Source organism: Myxocyprinus asiaticus, chromosome 16 (assembly GCF_019703515.2).
Source record: "Myxocyprinus asiaticus isolate MX2 ecotype Aquarium Trade chromosome 16, UBuf_Myxa_2, whole genome shotgun sequence".
NCBI lineage: Eukaryota > Metazoa > Chordata > Actinopteri > Cypriniformes > Catostomidae > Myxocyprinus > Myxocyprinus asiaticus.
In genome coordinates this window covers 36,040,679-36,062,364 of record NC_059359.1, presented here as the reverse complement: position 1 = coordinate 36,062,364, position 21,686 = coordinate 36,040,679, and the positions used below count along the sequence as shown (strand labels likewise).

Genomic DNA, 21,686 nt, shown 5'->3' with positions numbered 1-21,686 from the left:
GGCATTTAAATTTAGGGAGCGATGCGATGACATTGTGTTCCCCTAAATTTATTCCTTAAATTTCCTTTAGTTGGTCTTAAAATGGTATTAAAAAAGTCTTAAATGTATCTTCTGTAAAAAAGAAAAAGGGAATCTGGATAAATAATTTTCATATCCGTTCCGGAGCGGAACTTCAATAAATTGCCCTTGAAGGTCTCTGCGTTGTTCTGTCTTTTCTGAGCGCTGAAGTAAATCAGTTATTGTTAATTCACACATTTAATTCCGTTATTCATTTTATCTGACTCCAATTTTATATTAATCTGACTCCAATTTTAAGTTGACCTCTAATTTATATTTAAGTTCTAATTAATTTCTGATCATTCTTTTAATGCAACATTTTTAGGTTATTGATTACTCTAAATCCTCTTCTATTCATTGTCCTTTTGATCTTTGGAGACTTACGCCGGCCGTTATTAAATTACGTAAACCTCCCGAAAATGGATAGCCAGTTCCGTTCTTAGTCAGTGGTTGTAGGGTTAACTAATATCGTCTGGTTTGGCTTTTCTCATAACCAGACGATATTGCCGCTTAGTCACGTACATACAACTTGCTAAGACGGGCGGTGAGCTGTGACAGAGTCTTTAAATAGCTTTCTCCTACCCGGTTGTCCTGAGTGGTTTCTCCTATATTAAAGCTCCAGTTTGGTCTACCCTGGTCTATTGAAATTCAAATCCTACCCGGCTGTCCTAGGTGGTTGTCCTACCTGGTTGTCCTAAGTGGTTGTCCTACCTGGTTGTCCTGAGTGGTTTAAATTCAAACTGAGAGTCTTTAAATGGCTTCCTCCTATATTAAAGCTCCAGTAATGATTTCAGAGGAATTCAGAATAAATCAAATAATAACAATTTATTTGTCAGGTAAGATATAAAACATTGTTGCAGAAATTCAAATCAAAGCCAATTTCACATGATCAGAATAAGCAAGCATTACTAAAAATAAAAGACAAGTCAAAGAAACATACCTGACAAAACTACATGCACCGGTACAGCATGGGAGGGCTGTATACAGATTCCCAGAACTTCATGCCAACTTTCCTTAAATATCCAGACAGAATAAACATTGTGTACCAAATGGTATTATCCTTTGAACAATGAGGATTTGGGGGTGAATGTGTTCTTGACTTCCTGGGGTTTAACCTTGTTAACATACAGGAGATAATTTCAATTGTAGGTCAAGGAGGGGGAGCCACCTCCAGAATTATGCAGTATTTGGCAAAGACCTTATAACTTTGTTACCATTAGTTTTATCAACATGGGAAAGAGACCACTATACCAGTCGCACAAAGACCTCTTAAATGATATCAAACACATACAGTTGCATTCTTTGTTTTCATGGTATTTGTTATATTTTTTTACATATAAATCTTGTGTCTTTTGTGTTGGTCCAGAGCTGATGAAGGGGAGAAGGGGGAGAGAGAAGGGGGGGCAGCAAGGTGATTTGCAATTTATCACACTGTGGTGATATTCAGGTGTAGATTTCAGCTTTTGTGAGAGAGTTCTATGACGTTGATTCTCGCAGAGTTCTTTGACTTTTACCGGAAATGGCGCCTTTTGGTTGTAGACATTCTGGTGCCAGCCTTACACTTCATAAAACCTGCAGAAACCCTGTTCATATTACACACTACATGGAATTTTTCCTTTTTTTTTATAAAAAATATATATATATAAATCTCAAGAAGTGTAATGTCCATTTTTTTTTTTTTGTCAACAACAAACATGCTTGACTCCATTGATAATGTAGATAATGTATATAGATTTATCTCCATAGATAATGTTTTTTTTTTTTCTTCTGTGAAGGTAAAAGTGTAATAAAGGTGTTGTACCCGTGTAACTTGTAATGTTTATAAATGGCAAAGTAATTTTTTCCTTATTACATGTATGCATCAGGAGGGTGGAGTGATCATAAAAAGGGTTCGAGTAAAGGTACAGTGAGTCTTTCAAAGGCTTTGCTCTGAGTGTGCCCTCTCTCTCTTTCTCTCTCTCATTCTCAAGTGTCCTTTTCTCCTCCCCCTTATGTGTGAATATTTGATGAGTGTCTTACCTTTAGTTACCATGCATTATTTCTTCCTCAGCCTGACTGGCTGGCCTCTCTCTCACACTCTCTCTCTTGTGTTTGACCTCTGAGCAGAGTTAGAGGCTCTTCACAAAACTCTGACCTCTCTGATTCGACTGTAACAACAGCAAATGTACAATCTGTTTTATGCACTGCACTGCAGCCACATGATTGGCTGATTAGATAATCGCATGTATGATTGTTGGTGCCAGACGGGCTGGTTTGAGTATTTCTGTAACTGCTGATCTCCTGGGATTTTCACGCACAACAGTCTCTAGAATTTACTCAATGATGCCAAAAACAAAAAATATCCAGTGAGCGGCAGTTCTGCGGATGGAAATGCCTTGTTGATGAAAGAGGTCAAAGTCTACGGTAACTCAGATAACCGTTCTGTACAATTGTGGTGAGAAGAATAGCATCTCAGAATGGTATTTTGAGATATGAGTTGGCACTGTTTTGGCAGCACGAGGGGGACTTACACAATATTAGGCAGGTGGTTTTAATGTTGTGGCTGATCAGTGTATATTTAATCTATTTCAAACATTATAACTCATTATCTTTGGCAGCTCTTATGCATTTGCATTTCAACATTTATCGATATTCAGTACTTATCAGTGAAACAATAGCACAAAATAAAGATTAAAACATACATATAATAAAAACAGGTTGATGCATGCATTCATCACGTCTCTCTCCTCCCTCACACATGGAACATAGCAGTGACTGAAACACATAGTTTTTCCTTTATTTGCATTTGCAATGATAACAATATATAGACAAAACAAAGGCAATTTTTTTTGTGTACAATACTACATATTAGAAGGTACAAAATATTAGAAATTATAAAAAAATTAAGAGATTAAAGAAAAATAAAAAAATAATGGGCATTTACATAAATTTGAAAGCTTAAAAAGTTTTACCAATTTTACAAGTCTAGGGTTCTGTACTCTCAAACTTGAAAGGGTATCAATATAAACCTTGAGATCAGTGTTGCAGAATGTAGTATATAGTTTTTGTTTTGTATTTAGAGTTCACTGAAGTATATGGGGGTTCTAAACAGAGTAAAACGTCACATGGTTTTAAGTATATGGTTTTGTTAAATTATTTAGTCATGTCTATTTTGAAAACAATCCAATACGAAACGGAGTAGAGGCAGTAAAAAAAAAAAAAAAATGTACTGTGTCTTCAACTGATGTGTTGCAAAAAGTACACTTATCAAATATGGTATGGATATATCTACTGATGGTTGCATTTACTGGATAATATCTATGAGTAATTTCATAAATTATCTTTTTTACTTTGTTACAACCAGAAGCGTTACAACTTGTCCTAACCAGACGCAGCGCGATAAGATTCCAGCAACAAGCAATCTGTCCGTCCACACCAGGTGCGACGCGACACCACAATATTCATACACTAAAATGATGATAAATGACAATAAAATTTAGAAAACTGAGCAATCACAGACGGAACAGTGTTTATTGAACGTAACTCATTGTCTCACATAAGCGTCTTTACGGCTTTCTATGGCAAGCCCCAAGGGGATAAATACACAGTCACACACATACACTGGGCAAAGTTGCTTTATGAATCGCAGCCTTATTCAGTCTGTTATGATTATGTCCACGTGATACTCCTGTTGTTATTTCGCTGATCTCCACATGACAGGGAAATGGAGAGAAAGTCAGAATGAGCCGGTATGTCACCCTTTTGCCATTCTGAAACTGTGTGTGTTTGTGACAGAGCTCCGACTGAAGAGAACGAGACCTCAAGCACAACATTCGGTAGGTGTGTGACACCCTCAGTCAAAATCAATTTGTTCTGAACCGGCTAGTGAGATGCCGGCTTTAATATACTGTAAAAATAATAATTTTAGATCCATTTGTTGACTCTGCTGTCTGGCACGACATCGCAGAAATAGAAACCATTCCAAAAATAGAAAGCCCTGTCGCTCATTTGTCGTGGCTGGTTATGACAAAAACTCTAATTAACATGAAAAAGATGTGTTGTGGCGTCTGGTTAGGACAAGGTGTTAGAAATAGCATATTTATATGGTAATGTCCAGATTTTTTTCCATGGTAAGGAGTGAGGGAGTGGAGTATATCGACCTGTTTCATGTGACGTCACTGCATGACCGCGCCGCCATGTTTGTGACGGAAATTCCATATTTCTTCGTTGTGCTGCGCTGTGTGATGCGGCAAAAGTCGGCAAATTTTTTTTTCTATTTATAATCTTGAAAAGGTGAAACTGCTGTTTACTTACCTGAGCCAAAATGTAATTTTTCTTTCAATACATTTTTACATTTTAAGAGACAAGGCTTCATTTCTCCAAAGTCAAGGTCAGTTATCTGTACATGTGTCAATTATATTTATAACATCATTGATTCGGATACAATTAAACTGGAAATGCACATAGGACGATGCTATTCATAACACCCAGACTGTATAAAGGTATGTGTTAAATGTAACACATTGTAATGAATAAAAAAGCACTTTAATGTAAATATATAGTGTATATTCATCATATTCACTATATGCCTTGGTTACTTTCGGTGTATTCTTTTTTTTTTTTTTCCCCTATTTTATTTTTATTTTTTCCCCAATTTGGAATGTCCAATTCCCAGTGTGCTCTAAGTCCTCGTGGTGGCGTAGTGGCTCGCCTCAATCCGGGTGGCGGAGGACGAATCTCAGTTGCCTCCGCGTCTGAGACTGTCAATCTGCGCGTCTTATCACGTGGCTTGTTGAGCACGTGTGGAGGCTTCACGCCATTCTCAGCGACATCCATGCACAACTCGCCACGCGCCCCACCGAGAGCGAGAACCACATTATAGCAACCACGAGGAGGTTACCCCATGTGACTCTACCCTCCCCAGCAACCGGGCCAAATTGGTTGCTTGGGAGACCTGGCTGGAGTCACTCAGCACGCCCTACCACCAGGGGTGGTAGTCAGCGCCTTTACTCGCTGAGCTACCCATGCCCCCGCTTTTAGTGTATTCTTAATGAGTTTAAAGCAGCTCTTACATTCATACAGACAGGATCATCACAGACGTTTTGTAATATTTTGACCAAATCAGAGCAGAAAACAACACACACATTTGTAACTTCTGAATGAGAGATGTTTACGGTGATGTACAGGTAGGCGTCTGTACTCGCCGGTCACACATTAGACTCGTCAACGTACGGAGATGAATCGTGTATACAATATATTTACATGTCTGCGAAAGTCAAATTTGGCCATTTTTGTGCAGACCTCAGACATGAATACACCTTTCCTGGGACTTGGCATGAATCAAAATTATTTTTCTTGATATAGTTTTGCGGGTGTTTTTCCATTCACCGCATTGTTTCCTCCAGCTGATGGTCACAAAGATGGAGGCTGCGGGGAAAAAGTGACGTCACTGAAACCGGTCGGGCTGAATTAAAGCTCTGAAAACTGTTCTTCCACTGAATCTTGAAGAAGCTGTACACGGTAATGTTCAGAATATTTCTTCTCCTATCTCTAAAAAGATCCGTACTTGTAAAATCCTCTTTCGATCACTAATTTCGGGAACAAGACACCTACAGCACATATAAATACATTTAACCGGCAACTAGCGGGCTGCACTATTTCAAAGCGGAAGTACGTCATGAGGCTCAGTGCAAGTGGTCCATTGCCTGTTGTGAGCAACATTATTATTCATAATACATACAGTTGAAGTCAGAAGTTTACATACACTTAGGTTGAAGTAATTAGAAATCATTTTTAACCACTCCACAGATTTCATATTAGCAAACTATAGTTTTGGCAAGTCATTTAGGACATCTGCTTTGTGCATGACACGAGTAATTTTTCCAACAATTGTTTACAGACAGATTGTTTCACTTTTAATTGACTATATCACAATTCCAGTGGGTCAGAAGTTTACATACACCAAGTTAACTGTGCCTTTAAGCAGCTTGGAAAATTCCAGAAAATGATGTCAAGCCTTTAGACAATTAACCAATTAGCTTCTGATAGGAGGTGTACTGAATTGGAGGTGTAACTGTGGATGTATTTTAAGGCCTACCTTCAAACTCAGTGCCTCTGTGCTTGACATCATGGGAAAATCAAAAGAAATCAACCAAGACCTCAGAAAAAGAATGGTGGACCTCCACAAGTCTGGTTCATCCTGGGAGCAATTTCCAAACACCTGAAGGTACCACGTTCATCTGTACAAGCAATAATATGCAAGTATAAACACCATGGGACCACGCAGCCATCATACCGCTCAGAACAACAGCAAAGGACCTTGTGAAGATGCTGGAGGAAACAGGTAGATAAGTATCTATATCCACAATAAAACGAGTCCTGTATCGACATAACCTGAAAGGCTGCTCAGCAAGGAAGAAGCCAATGCCAGACTACAGTTTGCAAGTGCATATGGGGACAAAGATCTTACCTTTTGAAGAAATTTCCTCTGGTCTGATGAAACAAAAATGGAACTTTTTGGCCATAATGACCATTGTTCTGTTTGGAGGAGAAAGGGTGAGGCTTGCAAGCCGAAGAACACCATCCCAACCGTGAAGCAATGGGGTGGCAGTATCGTGTTGTGGGGGTGCTTTGCTGCAGGAGGGACTGGTGCACTTCACAAAATAGATGGCATCATGAGGAAGGAAATTTATGTGGATATATTGAAGCAACATCTCAAGACATCAGCCATGAAGTTAAAGCTTGGTCACAAATGGGTCTTCCAAATGGACAATGACCCCAAGCATACCTCCAAGGTTGTGGCAAAATGGCTTAAGGACAACAAAGTCAAGGTATTGGAATGGTCATAACAAAGCCCTGACCTCAATCTGAAAAAGCGTGTGTGAGCAAGGAGGCCTACAAACCTGACTCAATTACACCAGTTCTGTCTGGAGGAATGGGCCAAAATTCCAGCAACTTATTGTGAGAAGCTTGTGGAAGGTTACCCAAAACGTTTGAACCAAGTTAAACAATTTAAAGGCAATGCTACCAAATACTAACAAATCGTATGTAAACTTCTGACCCACTGGGAATGTGATGAAAGTAATAAAAGCTGAAATAATTCTCTCTACTATTATTCTGATATTTCACATTCTTAAAATAAAGTAGTGATCCTAACTGACCTAAGACAGGGAATGTTTTCTATGATTAAATGTCAGGAATTGTGAAAAACTGAGTTTAAATGTATTTGGCTAAGGTGTATGTAAACTTCTGACTTCAACTGTAGGCCCTCATTTTGTTGTTGAGGACTATGATAGTTTGTGCAATAAAAAGTTATATACTGAAAACAAAAATTATGAAGTAACCTAAAAAACGTGCTTGATATGGTAACATCTAAATTAACTGCTTTTATTCAAGTCAAAAATGTTATTTAATCGGACAACATTTACCTGAAAAATTAGGTTACACCAGCAAAAGTAATTTTTATAGGATGTATCAAGTAGTAATATACCCTTATAAGTGTAGTCATAGTTATAGTTAAATATATTTCGGTTACTCTATTGCATTTTTGCACTTAGCATCCATTTATCGCTAACAAATGTGTCTGATCTGTGACCTTAAACCAGACACTAAACCAGCCTAGTTATATGTTAGTCGTTCAACTCTCTGACTTGTCTATTTTGTAAATACATAGTTTTTGCATTCCTAGACTCTCAAGAGCAGACCTGGGTAACTTATGGCCCGTGGGCCGGATCCGTCCCTCTTTATGGTTTAATGTGGCCCATCATAAGAGTTTTTTTTCATTGGATATTTCAATTATCTTGCATTGGGTCCTAACCTAGCATTTAACATGCTCAGGGTTGCCAGATAAGAGATGCAACACCCCCAATTTAAGATTTATACTTGCACAAATTGGAAATATTCAGATAAAAGACTTATTTTGTGCAATCTGGCAACCATGCACGTGAGTGCTCTCTTTCTAGCTCTCGCTTTCCCCTTTGAACAAGCTTGGCGATCTCTCGTGCAATATTCTGCTCAAGGAAAAGTGTTATACGGGCACTCTATGTCCATTCTTGAGGCTGCTTATGAAGTTTGGCGCTACTAAGTTTGTAGGTAAACCTTCTCAGTGATGAAATTAAATATAAAAGTAGATCTCTGCATCACTGACACGTGAGCAAAAGCAAGCAAGAGACGAATATGTGTAATGTATTTTTTATTTGTGCAATTTAGAAATGTTGAAGTCCCCTCACACCTGTATGTTAATCTAGCTCTTGCAGTAATAATTTGTCATAGTCATGCAGCCTGTTTTATTCAGTTATGTGCTGAATGGAAAGTCAAACCATTGACGAGACCCGCATCATGGCCCTTTTAGTGTGTAAACGGGTAATGTTTTGAGAATAAAATAAGTGAACTCGCCCGCTTTGCAACAAACGTTAAAAGTTATATAATGTATATATATTATATATATATATAATTTTCTATTTACATTTTTGTTTTTTTAAACAGACCCCTGATGTAGAGAGTGTTAAATTGAATAATAAATTAACAGGGAAGTAGAGATGGTAAAATAAATCATTTATAATAAGCTGGTCCATGTAATGCTTTACAGTTCATTTTTCAGACCATACCAATCCAAATGCAAAAATAGAAAAACAGTTTGAAACTTTTATTTTTCATTTTTTCCAGTTACTTCAAAAATGGATAATTGTCCCTTTCTCTCCTTTTCTTCAATTTTACTTTTTCTAAATTGTGACTTTAGAAGTTATTTTTTGAATAACTGACTTATCATACATTTTAAATTTTTTTTACTTTTTTTTTTGTCTTGCAATTTGCTCTGTGGGCTATACCATTAGCATGGGGGTGTGAGTTAGAGAACGGACTATACGTTGAGTAGTAGTTTAAAAGGCTAATGCCCAGGGGTCGACAACAGAAGGCACACGCACCACCTTTGCCACGCTGAGGGGTTGGCACGCGGACCGTAGGAAGAGAGTGGACAAACCATTCACGCGACCTACTGAGCGCTAACTTGGCGTCAAGCACGTCTCTACATTTTAAGTGGGTTGCTTTGCAGTTCGGCTTTGTGTTGTTCGCTATGTGCAATGGATGATAAAGGTTTGACGTCTCGCTGGCTGGCAGAAGCTGGCACTGACGGATCACGTGTCAGTCCTCCTGCCACTTGAAATACGTATTTTTTTTTTTATCACGTTTATTTACAAAGCATAGGATACTAGGATAGCAATAAACATTGATGAGCTCTTCTGAATTGCTTTTCATTGCTTTTATCTTTTCTTATGCATTAAGGCCTGTATACAGAGTTAATTTGCAATTTACCAGGTCCATTTATCCTTTTACGATATTAATTTCTAACTGGAAGGAAACTTTTGCTCATTGGTGGCTGGCTGAGTGCCAGCTGCTATTGCGCTGAACAGCTCCAAATGTTGCCCTCCTCGTTCACTCTAACTCCAAACAATTACATTATTCTATTCTTTTAGATATATACATTAATGCCTTTTTATGGAATTTACTTGCCATAGAGCTGTTCAGCTTGTAGTCCAAAAACCCGGAAGTCTTATTCTCCATGGGTTCTCTCAGGATTTTTCTATGGGTTTTTATAATGGGGTTTTTGAACTTATTAGAAAAAGAAGGTCTGTGGTGTACATTACTTGACAATATATGGACGTTTTGTTCTACAACATAAATTACACACAGTCATACCTCAAATATGAATTTTGAAGCCGTATTGAATTACATACTTCAAAAAAAATGCACGGCGGCTTCAAAATTCACGTTTGAGGTATGACTGTGTGCAATTTATGTTGTAGAACAAAACGTCCATATATTGTCAAGTAATGTACACCACAGACCTTCTTTTTCTAATAAGTTCAAAAACCCCATTATAAAAACCCATAGAAAAATCTTGAGGGAACCCATGGAGAATAAGACTTCCGGGTTCACCTACAAATTGACATCACAGCTGAACAGCTCTATTAGAGCAGTCAAATTACCGAATTGGCAGAAAACTGCCACATACCGGTTGGTCAGTCCAACCAGCCGCTTTTGCGTTAATGGTCCCCGATTTAAACAAAAATAAATAAGGCTACATAAATGTATTGGTATGAATCTATTTTAATGTATTAACGCCTTTATAAGGAATTTACTTGTGACTAATTTTCGGAATTGGGAATTCTTCACTTAGCCAGCCCCATGCGATCCCTGCTAGCCTTTTAAACTCCTCAATGTCCATGCAGTAATAAGCATCCATTCCCTAACCCACACCCCCGTGCTAATGGTACAGCCCACAGCGCAAATTGCAAGACACAAAAATTGAAAAATAGAAAATTGGTGATGAGTCAATTATTCCAAAAAACAATTTCTGAAGTCACAATTTAGAAAAAGTACATTTGAAGAAAACGCGAGAAAAGATCAGTTATCCATTCTTGAAGTAACCAGAAAAAAAATTAAAAATTAAAGTTTCAAACCATTTTTCTATTTTTGCATTTGGATTGGTATGGTCTGAAAAATGAATTGTAAAGCGTTACACGGACCTAAGCTCAGCCTTTCAGTTTTTTTAATGCCTGATAGAAAAGTATCTACCTTTTGTAGAGCAATAGAATACTTTAGGTAATTGCAGAATAGTCCCATTAGTCACATATACACTTCAGAAAATTGAGTACACAACTATTTCTGGGCTTAAAAGATACAAAAACCAAATGAATGCGGAACATTGTATCTCAAAAGAAATACAGTGTGGCCCCCTATGCACTACTTAAAGCCCGATGTGGCCCCTTTACCAAAATAGTTAACCACCCCTGGTCTAGGCATACATTTATTGCAATACAAGACATAAACACAACAATATCCTCCCATGTTACTAATGCCAATACTTGAACAGTAAAAATTTTCCTCAGTTTTGTGCTTTGCTTTTAAGTGTGCGATGTCTGAAAACACATATCCTGCACACACGTTCTCACATCCATATAAGTGTGAGGCTGTGTGTTATTATCGGAGCACACACATGACTAAATGGAATAACACTTTTTTTGTTTAAGTGGGATTACACTTTAACTGAAGTCATGAGTGCCACAAAGCAAAAGCATGTGTTGCGTTTCACTGTGTAACGGCACCTCAGAATTCTCTGGTGTGTGTTTGTCTGCATGCTTATGTACAGGAAATGGCACACATTAAGTGTCTTGTGTATGTACCTTTAGATTAAAAGTTAGGTTTTAACCGTTTGATACAGTGAAACTTGGCTGCCTCTGGACCTAAAGATAAAAGGTTATTTGAATATTTCAAATAAGCAATATGAGTTTTTGCATACATGTAGTTCCATAAGATACTGTATGAAAATTGGCATTCTGTGAAACCTAATGTAGTTCTCTGATATAGCTTCTCTCTGAGCAATGCCATTGTTATGACATTTCCTCTACATGACACTACTGTACATGTACAGAAAGATCTCATTTTGACCACCTCTCTGAATGAAACTACAACTTCAGAGATCTGTGTAGCATTTTATCTTGATCATGTGCTGTTAGCAACAAAGAGCAAGTGCCAGAGTGATTTTTACTACACAACTGAAGAAAACGAAGCATTATGTTCCATGCTAGTTCACAATTTATGTTTAGTCTTCAAAAATGTATTTAAACCTTTCATTTTCATTTCTTTCCTCCTTTAAAAGAATATTTTAGGTTAAATACAACTTCATATCATGTGCCGTTATGGTGTTATAATCATTTATTCAGTGGTAATCAACAGCATAAAGCTTAAGTTGTGTTTAACTTCCTTAATATTCCTTTAAAGGTGAAGTGTGTCATTTCTGCACCACTAGCTCCAAATGGAATTGCAAAAATAAGTTCACTCCCTGTCTGTCATTGGTTGGACAAAGTAAAAAGTTTCACACTTCATTTTTAATGCATAATAAAATCACTGTATTGACTGTGTTTTATAATAAAATGGGTATTTAATTAAAAGCTGTATGCCTTTAAATAACCCTATCTTATTATTTCCTGTCTGTCTCCCTTTCCTTCTCTCTCATCATGTAGAAAACTGTGCGTTTGGTGGTGAACTATCACCGTAGTCAGAAGGCTGTGGTTAGAGTAAATCCATTGCCCCCCCTGCGTACCCTGGTGCCTGTGATCTGTCAGAAGTGCGAGTTTGACCCGGCCCACGTTCTGCTGTTCCAAGACAATATCAGCCACCACGAGCTGGACCTGGATAAGTCCCTGAGTGAGCTTGGTATCAGGGAACTCTATGTCCTGGACCAGACGCTAGGTATGTGATAAAAAATATCAGGCTTGTTTGTATTTGCCACTTTTGTGGTCGCTTAGATATGCCTATCTGTACACTCTGTTCTCTTACATCTGTCTCTCTTACAAGTAGCCAAAATGTTAGATGTATGATTCATCTGTAAATTAAAAAGCAAAGTAGGCATCTCCCATTTTAAGTAAGTAGTTTAAATCAGTGGTTCTCAACTAGTAAATTGCTACCCAAAAATTGATCAGTAGTTTGTTTTCAGTGATACAGCAGGGAAAAAACAATGCTAAATGCAAATAAAGAAATGCAACTAACCATATAATTATGCACAGTAATGGTAAACATAAACAGGTTTATTCACTTTTAAAAGGCAAGAGAAAGCACTTACAAAAGCTGCGCATCCAGCTTTATGGCTTTATGGCACAAATTCATCCATTAGTGTCTAATACTAATAAACATTTGGCCCAGTGTTTGTTCCATGTGTTAGCCTGGTAAATCATACTTCTGCTGTTGTTTATGCATTAACAAAATTATCAACTTTCCTATTCAGCTGATGTCGTTTTAATAATTTTACATATTGTCGTCCTTGCACTTTATCTAAATATTAATAAAAACCTGTGTTTGAATTATAAGGATTTATTTTATTTACTTTTGTACGATAAACAATTTTGATACTAGGTTACGTCTGGTTCCTTAAGCAAACCAGTTGAAAACCACTACTTTAGTTGAAGTTTCAGTTTTAGTCATGGATATTTTATTTGCAAGTCCAACTCTTCTTGTTCAAAAATACTTTTTCAAAGGTATCACTTATGGTACCATTTTGTCTCTCAGTGTAAAGACAGAATATAAGTTTAGCCAGTGTTGTTTTACATAAACTCATACACAGAACCTAGAGGTACTAAGAGCCTGTGACATTTCACTGTTAAAGCTGAGAGTCATTCACTGTCTAGTGTTGTACCCTCAGGGTGGAAGCAAAGCATAAACACCTCACTGTTTACTCTTACTTGTGATCATGGTTTCATTGTTTTCAGTTCTGCAGCCTAAAATGGCTTTGACACCTGCCCTGAACTACTCAGGTACTGATGCTGTTTAGATAACTCACAGTGGCTTTATGTGTAGTTCAACTGCCTTGAATGTGCTATGAGTTTGATTTAACTCTGCTATATATCACAGAACATGCGTGAGCTTTTTATGCTAAAATTATTTAGGTTAAATTAAACATAAGACATGCAGTGTGTATGACTTATGTTTGACTCCCATGCATATTGCAAGTTTGATGCTTATGTTTTTTGTTTTTTTGTTTTTTTCATTTAGAATAAACTTGCAAAAAAAATTGTTGGTTTTGTGCCTGTGTCAGGATGTTTTCAATATAGTCTGCTTAAGTAGTCTGCCCAGTTGTATAGATGTAGTGGCTTTATAGCATTGCAGATGTGTAGCACCATCTTATGTCAGAACTTTGTACTGCATTATAGCATGTTGCTACAGAATAGAACTTTACATTTAGCCTTCAAAACACTTCACATGATTCCTTTAGTTATATTGACTGCATAATCATTTAGTTTGTATTAAGTATCTACAATATATTAAGCTATTTTTGGTAATGCCACAATGCAAACACTAAAATGTCTTATGTAAACTATTTTTGTAGTTTTTAGTGAACTGGCCACAATGTGGAAATTTAGTGAAGTGTTTGGGTGTCTTGTCATGCATGATGGGAAAGCATTATTTACAGGACTTGTAAAGCAGCTCTGCATGTATATCCATCAAACATTCTAGTTAGGGGTTTGTTCTAAACCCTGTACCCTAAGTAAAGTACTACTGCAGTTAATTCAGTCTGAACTACTTAATCAACACACTCTATACAAAATGTGTCTACTGTGTCTACAACAGTGTAGATACATGCATCACAGGAGATTTATGTCATTGTTGTCATTTATTCAGAAATTTATGAAGATTTCCACCCCAGTGTCATTTCCACCACATCTCAAATTCTATATTGTGTTTAATATAAATTACGGTGAAAGAAATTACCTTTTTAAAGTTTTTGAAATAAAATGGCCGATTCCTTTGTCTTGATAATGCTTATTTCATTGCTAACATTTTATGTATCCTAAATACACATAATTAAAGAATATTTTCACACTTTTTGCAAAATTTGGTAAAATTACAGCTTTATTGGAAATTATTTCCAAAAAAAATATTCAAGTTATATACAAGCCAGTTTTAATGTGACCTTCATATAACAAAAAGAAAAAAGTTGAAATCTGTTAGTTTTAATAAAAATCAACCACTGGGACATTAAATTAGCCAAAGGGGGAAAAAAATAAAATAATATATATATATATATATATATATATATATATATATATATATATATATATATATATATTCATTCATTCATTCATTCATTCATTCCGTGGTCAGTTAGGATCACTACTTTATTTTAAGAATGTGAAAAGTCAGAATAATAGTAGAGAGAATTATTTATTTCAGCTTTTATTTCTTTCATCACAGTCCCAGTGGGTCAGAAGTTTACATACAATTTGTTAGTATTTGGTACCATTGCCTTTCAATTGTCTTGGGTCAAACATTTTGGGTAGCCTTCCAGAACTTTCTCACAACAAGTTGCTGGAATTTTGGCCCATTCCTCCAGACAGAACTGGTGTAACTGAGTCAGGTTTGTAGGCCTCCTTGCTCGCACACGTTTTTTCAGTTCTGCTGACAAATTTTCTATCAGATTGAGGTCAGGGCTTTGTGATGGCCATTCCAATACCTTGAATTTGTTGTCCTTAAGCCATTTTGCCACAACTTTGGAGGTATGCTTGGGATCATTTTCCATTTGGAAGACCCATTTGCGACCAAGCTTTAACTTCATGGCTGATGTCTTGAGATGTTGCTTCAATATATCCACATAATTTTCCTTCCTTATGATGCCATCTATTTTGTGAAGTGCACCAGTCCCTCCTGCAGCAAAGCACCCCCACAACATGGTGGGATGGTGTTCTTTGGCTTGCAAACCTCACCCTTTTTCCTCCAAACATAACAATGTCATTATGGCCAAACAGTTACATTTTTGTTTCAATCAGACCAGAGGAAATTTCTCCAAAAAGTAAGATCTTTGTCCCCATGTGCACTTGCAAACTTGTTTTTTTTATGGCGGTTTTGGAGCAGTGGCTACTTCCTTGCTGAGCAGCCTTTCAGATTATGTCGATACAGGATTTATTTTACTGTGGATATAGATACTTGTCTACCTGTTTCCTCCAGCATCTTCACAAGGCCCTTTGCTGTTGTTCTTGGATTGATTTGCACTTTTCGCACCAAACTACGTTCATCTCAAGGAGACAGAATGTGTCTACTTCCTGAGCGGAATGATGGCTGCATGGTCCCATGGTGTTTATACTTGCGTACTATTGTTTGTACAGATGAACTTGGTACCTTCAGGCATTTGGAAATTGCTCCCATGGATGAACCAGACTTGTGGAGGTCCACAGTTTTTTTTTCTAAGGTCTTGGCTGATTTCTTTTGATTTTCCCATGATGTCAAGCACAGAGGCACTGAGTTTGAAGGTATGCCTTAAAATACATCCACAGGTACACCTCCAGTTGACTCCAATTAGCCAATTAGCCTATCAGAATCTAATTGGCTAATTGCCTAAAGGCTTGACATAATTTTCTGTAATTTTCCAAGCTGCTTAAAGGCACAGTTAACTTAGTGTATGTAAACTTCTGACCCACTGGAATTGTGATATAGTCAATTAAAAGTGAAACAATCTGTCTGTAAACAATTGTTGGAAAAATTACTCATGTCATCCACAAAGTAGATGTCCTAAACAACTTGCCAAAACTATAGTTTGCTATTATTAAACCTGTGGAGTGGTTACAAAATTAGGTATAATGACTTCAACCTAAGTGTATGTAAACTTCTGACTTCAACTGTACATATAAACATCAATACTATTTGGTAAATTTCCATGTTTGGTGGTAAAATACGAAATTTCTCAACAACTCTACCCACACAAACACATGCATACGTGCAAGTTCAGTGGACTAGGATAAAATGTATATATTTTTTTTTAATTATTAGTATTTTATTTTTTATTTTTTTATACAAATCATTTTGTTATAAACTTGAAAAAAGGCAATATTATGTACTCTATACTGCTGTATGACACTATATAAAGTTACATATGTAAACATCTGTACACTCTACAGTGACTGTGTTGATTCTTGTTTGCAACCGACAGAAAAAGAAATTGCCAAAAACAAAAATAACGTGCTGTGTCATGACAACAGCAAAGTGGTGCTGATGCAGCATTTCATTTACACACATCCAAAGCCTAAAAACCTAGGGCCCTACTTTAAGAGCACAAGCGTTATATGCAGGACAATGCCTTAAGTCATAAGCGCAAGTCAATGAGCATGGCCATGAAGTTTTGGTATTTTCATGCAAGCATGCGCTAAGTCTAGGCGCAAGTGGGTTTCGAGAAATTGCCCGCGCAAGGTACTAATTGGGTTTTTCTCTGGCACCGTCTCCATCCTATTATACAGTCCATTCCCTGTCAAGCACCAGTGATATAAACAAAGACAGCACATTCATAAGTTGGTAGTGTAAATGGACTGTATGCAATGAACTAGAAGAATAGTAATATACATTATTGTGCATAAGTCTTAGGCACATAAGATTTTTCACACAAACATTTGTTTTAAGATTTTATATATCTTCAGCTTTAGTGTGTCAATGGGAAATATAAATTTTAGACTCCCAAACGTTCCTTTTGCAAATAGAATAGAAGAACAGGGAGCCCTGCAACAGATGGCATGGCCCCCACAGACCCCCCAAGCCACCCCCCCCCCCCCCCCCCACTGAACATCGAGTCAGTCTGGGATTACATGAAGAGACAGAAGCAATTAAGACAGACAAAATAGATAGAAGGACTGTGGGGAATTCTCCAAGAAGCTTGGAACGTCCTATCTGCCAACAACCAAGAAAAACTGTGTCCAGTTGTACCTAGGAGAATTGGTGCTGTTTTGAAGGCAAATGCAGTCACACTTAATATTGATTTAGCTTTTTTTTTATGTTTATTGGACTCTGTATGACATTAATTGATAAATGTAAGCTATTTATGGCATTATTTTTGAAGACATCCTCACTATGCATCATATTTCACAAGTGCCTAAAACTTTTGCACAGTACTGTAGATTTACATTATTTTGTGCATTAACTGTGTCCTTGTTAAACGGGACACACTCCTTTTATTTGCATGTAAAATGTGGTTCAGGATATGGATGTAGGCTCCATTAAATTATAAAGAGTGTAAGTATTATTGATAATTTTCATCTGCTGACACACAAATTATGGCTAGTATTAACCTTGTTAAACTGGAACCGGAACGTACTTCACTTCTACTGGTCGATTTTGATATTGAAAAAATTAATTCATTTATTGAAACAAAAAAATTAAACCAAATATATTTCTAAATTCAAATTACACTTAAAACAAAATAAAAATATAATCAAAATAGCAAAGTGGTCAAAACAATCATATCAAATCAAAACATTTTACTGTCAAACTTCTTCCACTGGCCCCTTTTGCAGTGACATAAAAAAATACCAATATAAGTTAGATCAGAAATGCAATTGTAAATATAAACATAATAATAACAATTGAAAAATAAGCCATGACATTTAGATTAGCACAATCTCATCATTATTTTTTTTCTTTCTCAAAACGGCTACAACAATGATTGTCCGGGAATTAATCTCCCACTTTATTTTAAGAGTTTGGACATGAAATTTATTACCACCTGCTGGTGGAATCTCCAAACTTCAAATCCAGGAAATAAATTTGGACTTTGCACTGAGACAAGACGTGGTATTGAAACATCTTTGCACAACGACCATATGCTTAGGGAAATAGCAAATTGCGCTTTTCTCCACTTCATATACATACAGTACACCCACAGTAGCGCAAACACTCCCACCCACGCCCAGTTGAGCTTTGCACTGGCATGAAAATTGCACTTAGAATTAGCGCTCTAATGAAAATTGGATAAGAACGAAAATAGAACCCCTAATCTTTCCAAAAACTGAAGCACTATTCTTTTGCTGTTTGTAAGCACTGGTATTTTCTTCAGGAAATGCAGATCTAGCCAATACCCTGGATTCTCAGTAGCCAGCAATTAACCCCTCATAAATAACAAAAAATAAATACATTTCTTACTCAATGCTAGACTAACAGCTTCACCTGTATTTTTGTATAAGATGCTGAATGAATATGTTTCTCTTTCAGCAGAATCTCTTCACTCTAACAGTCAGAGCCTTAGTGGATCAGAGAAGAGAGGTCTGCTGGGGTTCCTCAAGTTTAATCGCAGAAAATCAAAGGTAGAACAGATGCTCACACATACACAAAATACTCTCAAACTCACACGCTCAAGCATTCATTTATTTATTTAAAACAAACACACTGAAAAATATTGACCAACAAACATCGAAACTGGAAGGAATGCGAATTATTAGAATTGAATAGCTTACGAAATTGTATTTAAACATATATGTATATTGCAGTGTTTAGACCCTGGACTGTATGTCTGTCTACTGTGCTAGTATTACATTCCTATTTCAGACTGGAGATCAGTCCTCTGAGGACATGGACAGTCTTGATGATGATAGTGTTGTTGACAATGCAGACACTAACATTAATGTAAGTACTAACCCATAAACTCCACTGTCTTTTACTAATGCACTCCATCTCTCCATCTGTCATTCACTTTTCACTCTTTACACAAATTTAGTATCTACTTATTAATTTTTCGATTTTATTTGTTTGTTCTTTTCAGAATGTTTCAAAATCAAATACTACCATACTCTTTTCTGGTCAGTTTGATTGGTGATAGGCTTTATTACACCAATGAACAATCTCTTTTTTTTAATTATATTATTTTTAAATAGTTTATTCATTTATATATAAACATTCATTTATGTATATATATATATATACAGGTGCATCTCAATAAATTAGAATGTCATGGAAAAGTTCATTTATTTCAGTAATTCAACTCAAATTGTGAAACTCGTGTATTAAACAAATTCAATGCACACAGACTGAAGTAGTTTAAGTCTTTGGTTCTTTTAATTGTGATGATTTTGGCTCACATTTAACAAAAACCCACCAATTCACTATCTCAAAAAATTAGAATATGGTGACATGCCAATCAGCTAATCAACTCAAAACACCTGCAAAGGTTTCCTGAGCCTTCAAAATGGTCTCTCAGTTTGGTTCACTAGGCTACACAATCATAGGAAAGACTGCTGATCTGACAGTTGTCCAGAAGACAATCACTGACACCCTTCACAAGGAGGGTAAGCCATAAACATTCATTGCCAAAGAAGCTGGCTGTTCACAGAGTGCTGTATCCAAGCATGTTAACAGAAAGTTGAGTGGAAGGAAAAAGTGTGGAAGAAAAAGATGCACAACCAACCGAGAGAACCGCAGCCTCATGATTGTCAAGCAAAATCGATTCAAGAATTTGGGTGAACTTCACAAGGAATGGACTGAGGCTGGGGTCAAGGCATCAAGAGCCACCACACACAGACATGTCGAGGATTTTGGCTACAGTTGTCGTATTCCTCTTGTTAAGCCACTCCTGAACCACAGACAACGTCAGAGGCGTCTTACCTGGGCTAAGGAGAAGAAGAACTGGACTGTTGCCCAGTGGTCCAAAGTCCTCTTTTCAGATGAGAGCAAGTTTTGTATTTCATTTGGAAACCAAGGTCCTAGAGTCTGGAGGAAGGGTGGAGAAGCTCATAGCCCAAGTTGCTTGAAGTCCAGTGTTAAGTTTCCACAGTCTGTGATGATTTGGGGTGCAATGTCATCTGCTGGTGTTGGTCCATTGTGTTTTTTGAAAACCAAAGTCACTGCACCCGTTTACCAAGAAATTTTGGAGCACTTCATGCTTCCTTCTGCTGACCAGCTTTTTAAAGATGCTGATTTCATTTTCCAGCAGGATTTGGCACCTGGCCACACTGCCAAAAGCACCAAAAGTTGGTTAAATGACCATGGTGTTGGTGTGCTTGACTGGCCAGCAAACTCACCAGACCTGAACCCCATAGAGAATCTATGGGGTATTGTCAAGAGGAAAATGAGAAACAAGAGACCAAAAAATGCAGATGAGCTGAAGGCCACTGTCAAAGAAACCTGGGCTTCCATACCACCTCAGCAGTGCCACAAACTGATCACCTCCATGCCACGCCGAATTGAGGCAGTAATTAAAGCAAAAGGAGCCCCTATCAAGTATTGAGTACATATACAGTAAATGAACATACTTTCCAGAAGGCCAACAATACACTAAAAATGTTTTTTTATTGGTCTTATGATGTATTCTAATTTTTTGAGATAGTGAATTGGTGGGTTTTTGTTAAATGTGAGCCAAAATCATCACAATTAAAAGAACCAAAGACTTAAACTACTTCAGTCTATGTGCATTGAATTGATTTAATACACGAGTTTCACAATTTGAGTTGAATTACTGAAATAAATGAACTTTTCCACGACATTCTAATTTATTGAGATGCACCTGTATGTGTGTGTGTGTATATATATATATATATATTTATTTATATATATATATAGACGGACTGCGCTGAATGACCTCTTCCTACTGTTTGAATTGTGCATCAAAATGACCAATGAAAAGATGTTTAATTAGGCTGTCTGTTTAGCAAGTATCTTGTAAGATTGTTTATGAGAAAAAGTTTTTCCATGCACTTGAAAATTAGTATTTTGTAGATACGTGTTTTTCATCAGACAGCGACGATATACTGTGTATACTGATTCTGATTTTCAAGATGACATTCCAACTGTGCTAAAAAACAATGCAATATTGTAACAAATAAAATACAATATAGTAACATAGAAACACCTGTTTACCTCGCTAATGTGTATATGACTGTGCAGCACCATAAGGACCAACTATTATTACGCCAGGGTTTGTATCTTCAAGTTGAAGGATGGCATTTCATTTACTGTATTTTATATTTGTTTATTAAATAGCCTTTTAATGATCATTTGTGTCTTTAATATTTTAATAAAATAGTTAAAGTTTTACATTTTATATTGCGTTTTATAAATGCAGCAATGCACTCAAATCCATACTGTATTGTGAATACATCATTGACTGAAGGGGTTTCAGGCACTTTGCTGCATGTCATGCCAAACAGCATCCTTTAGTCGTGATTATATTCACAGTAGCACGGCCTCGTACCTTAAGTACAAAATGTGTAAAGAGTGATTTTTGGGGATTTTCACAAACATAAATCATAAACATAAATATAGAAGATCTTTAGGTCTCAGGCGACCTTGCACACTGAAATTACTTGTTATAAGAATATTTCGTTTTTTTGTCACCACTAGGTGTCAGTAAT

The 21,686-nt window shown here is 36.8% G+C and overlaps 1 protein-coding gene across 10 annotated transcripts in view; it reads left to right on the top strand.

Moving 5' to 3' along the window:
- The window catches only part of cobl (cordon-bleu WH2 repeat protein), a 175,276-nt gene that overhangs the window by 93,856 nt on the left and 59,734 nt on the right, over positions 1–21,686 (top strand). For 3 of the 10 annotated variants that reach the window (XM_051720107.1, XM_051720111.1, XM_051720109.1), the window contains 4 exons: positions 12,057–12,285; positions 13,299–13,343; positions 18,556–18,647; positions 18,889–18,966. In XM_051720107.1, coding sequence (XP_051576067.1) covers positions 12,057–12,285; positions 13,299–13,343; positions 18,556–18,647; positions 18,889–18,966 — 444 coding nt within the window. The remainder of the gene's footprint in view (positions 1–12,056; positions 12,286–13,298; positions 13,344–18,555; positions 18,648–18,888; positions 18,967–21,686) is intronic. The other 7 variants (XM_051720108.1, XM_051720112.1, XM_051720110.1 and 4 more) reach the window with 7 other exon arrangements.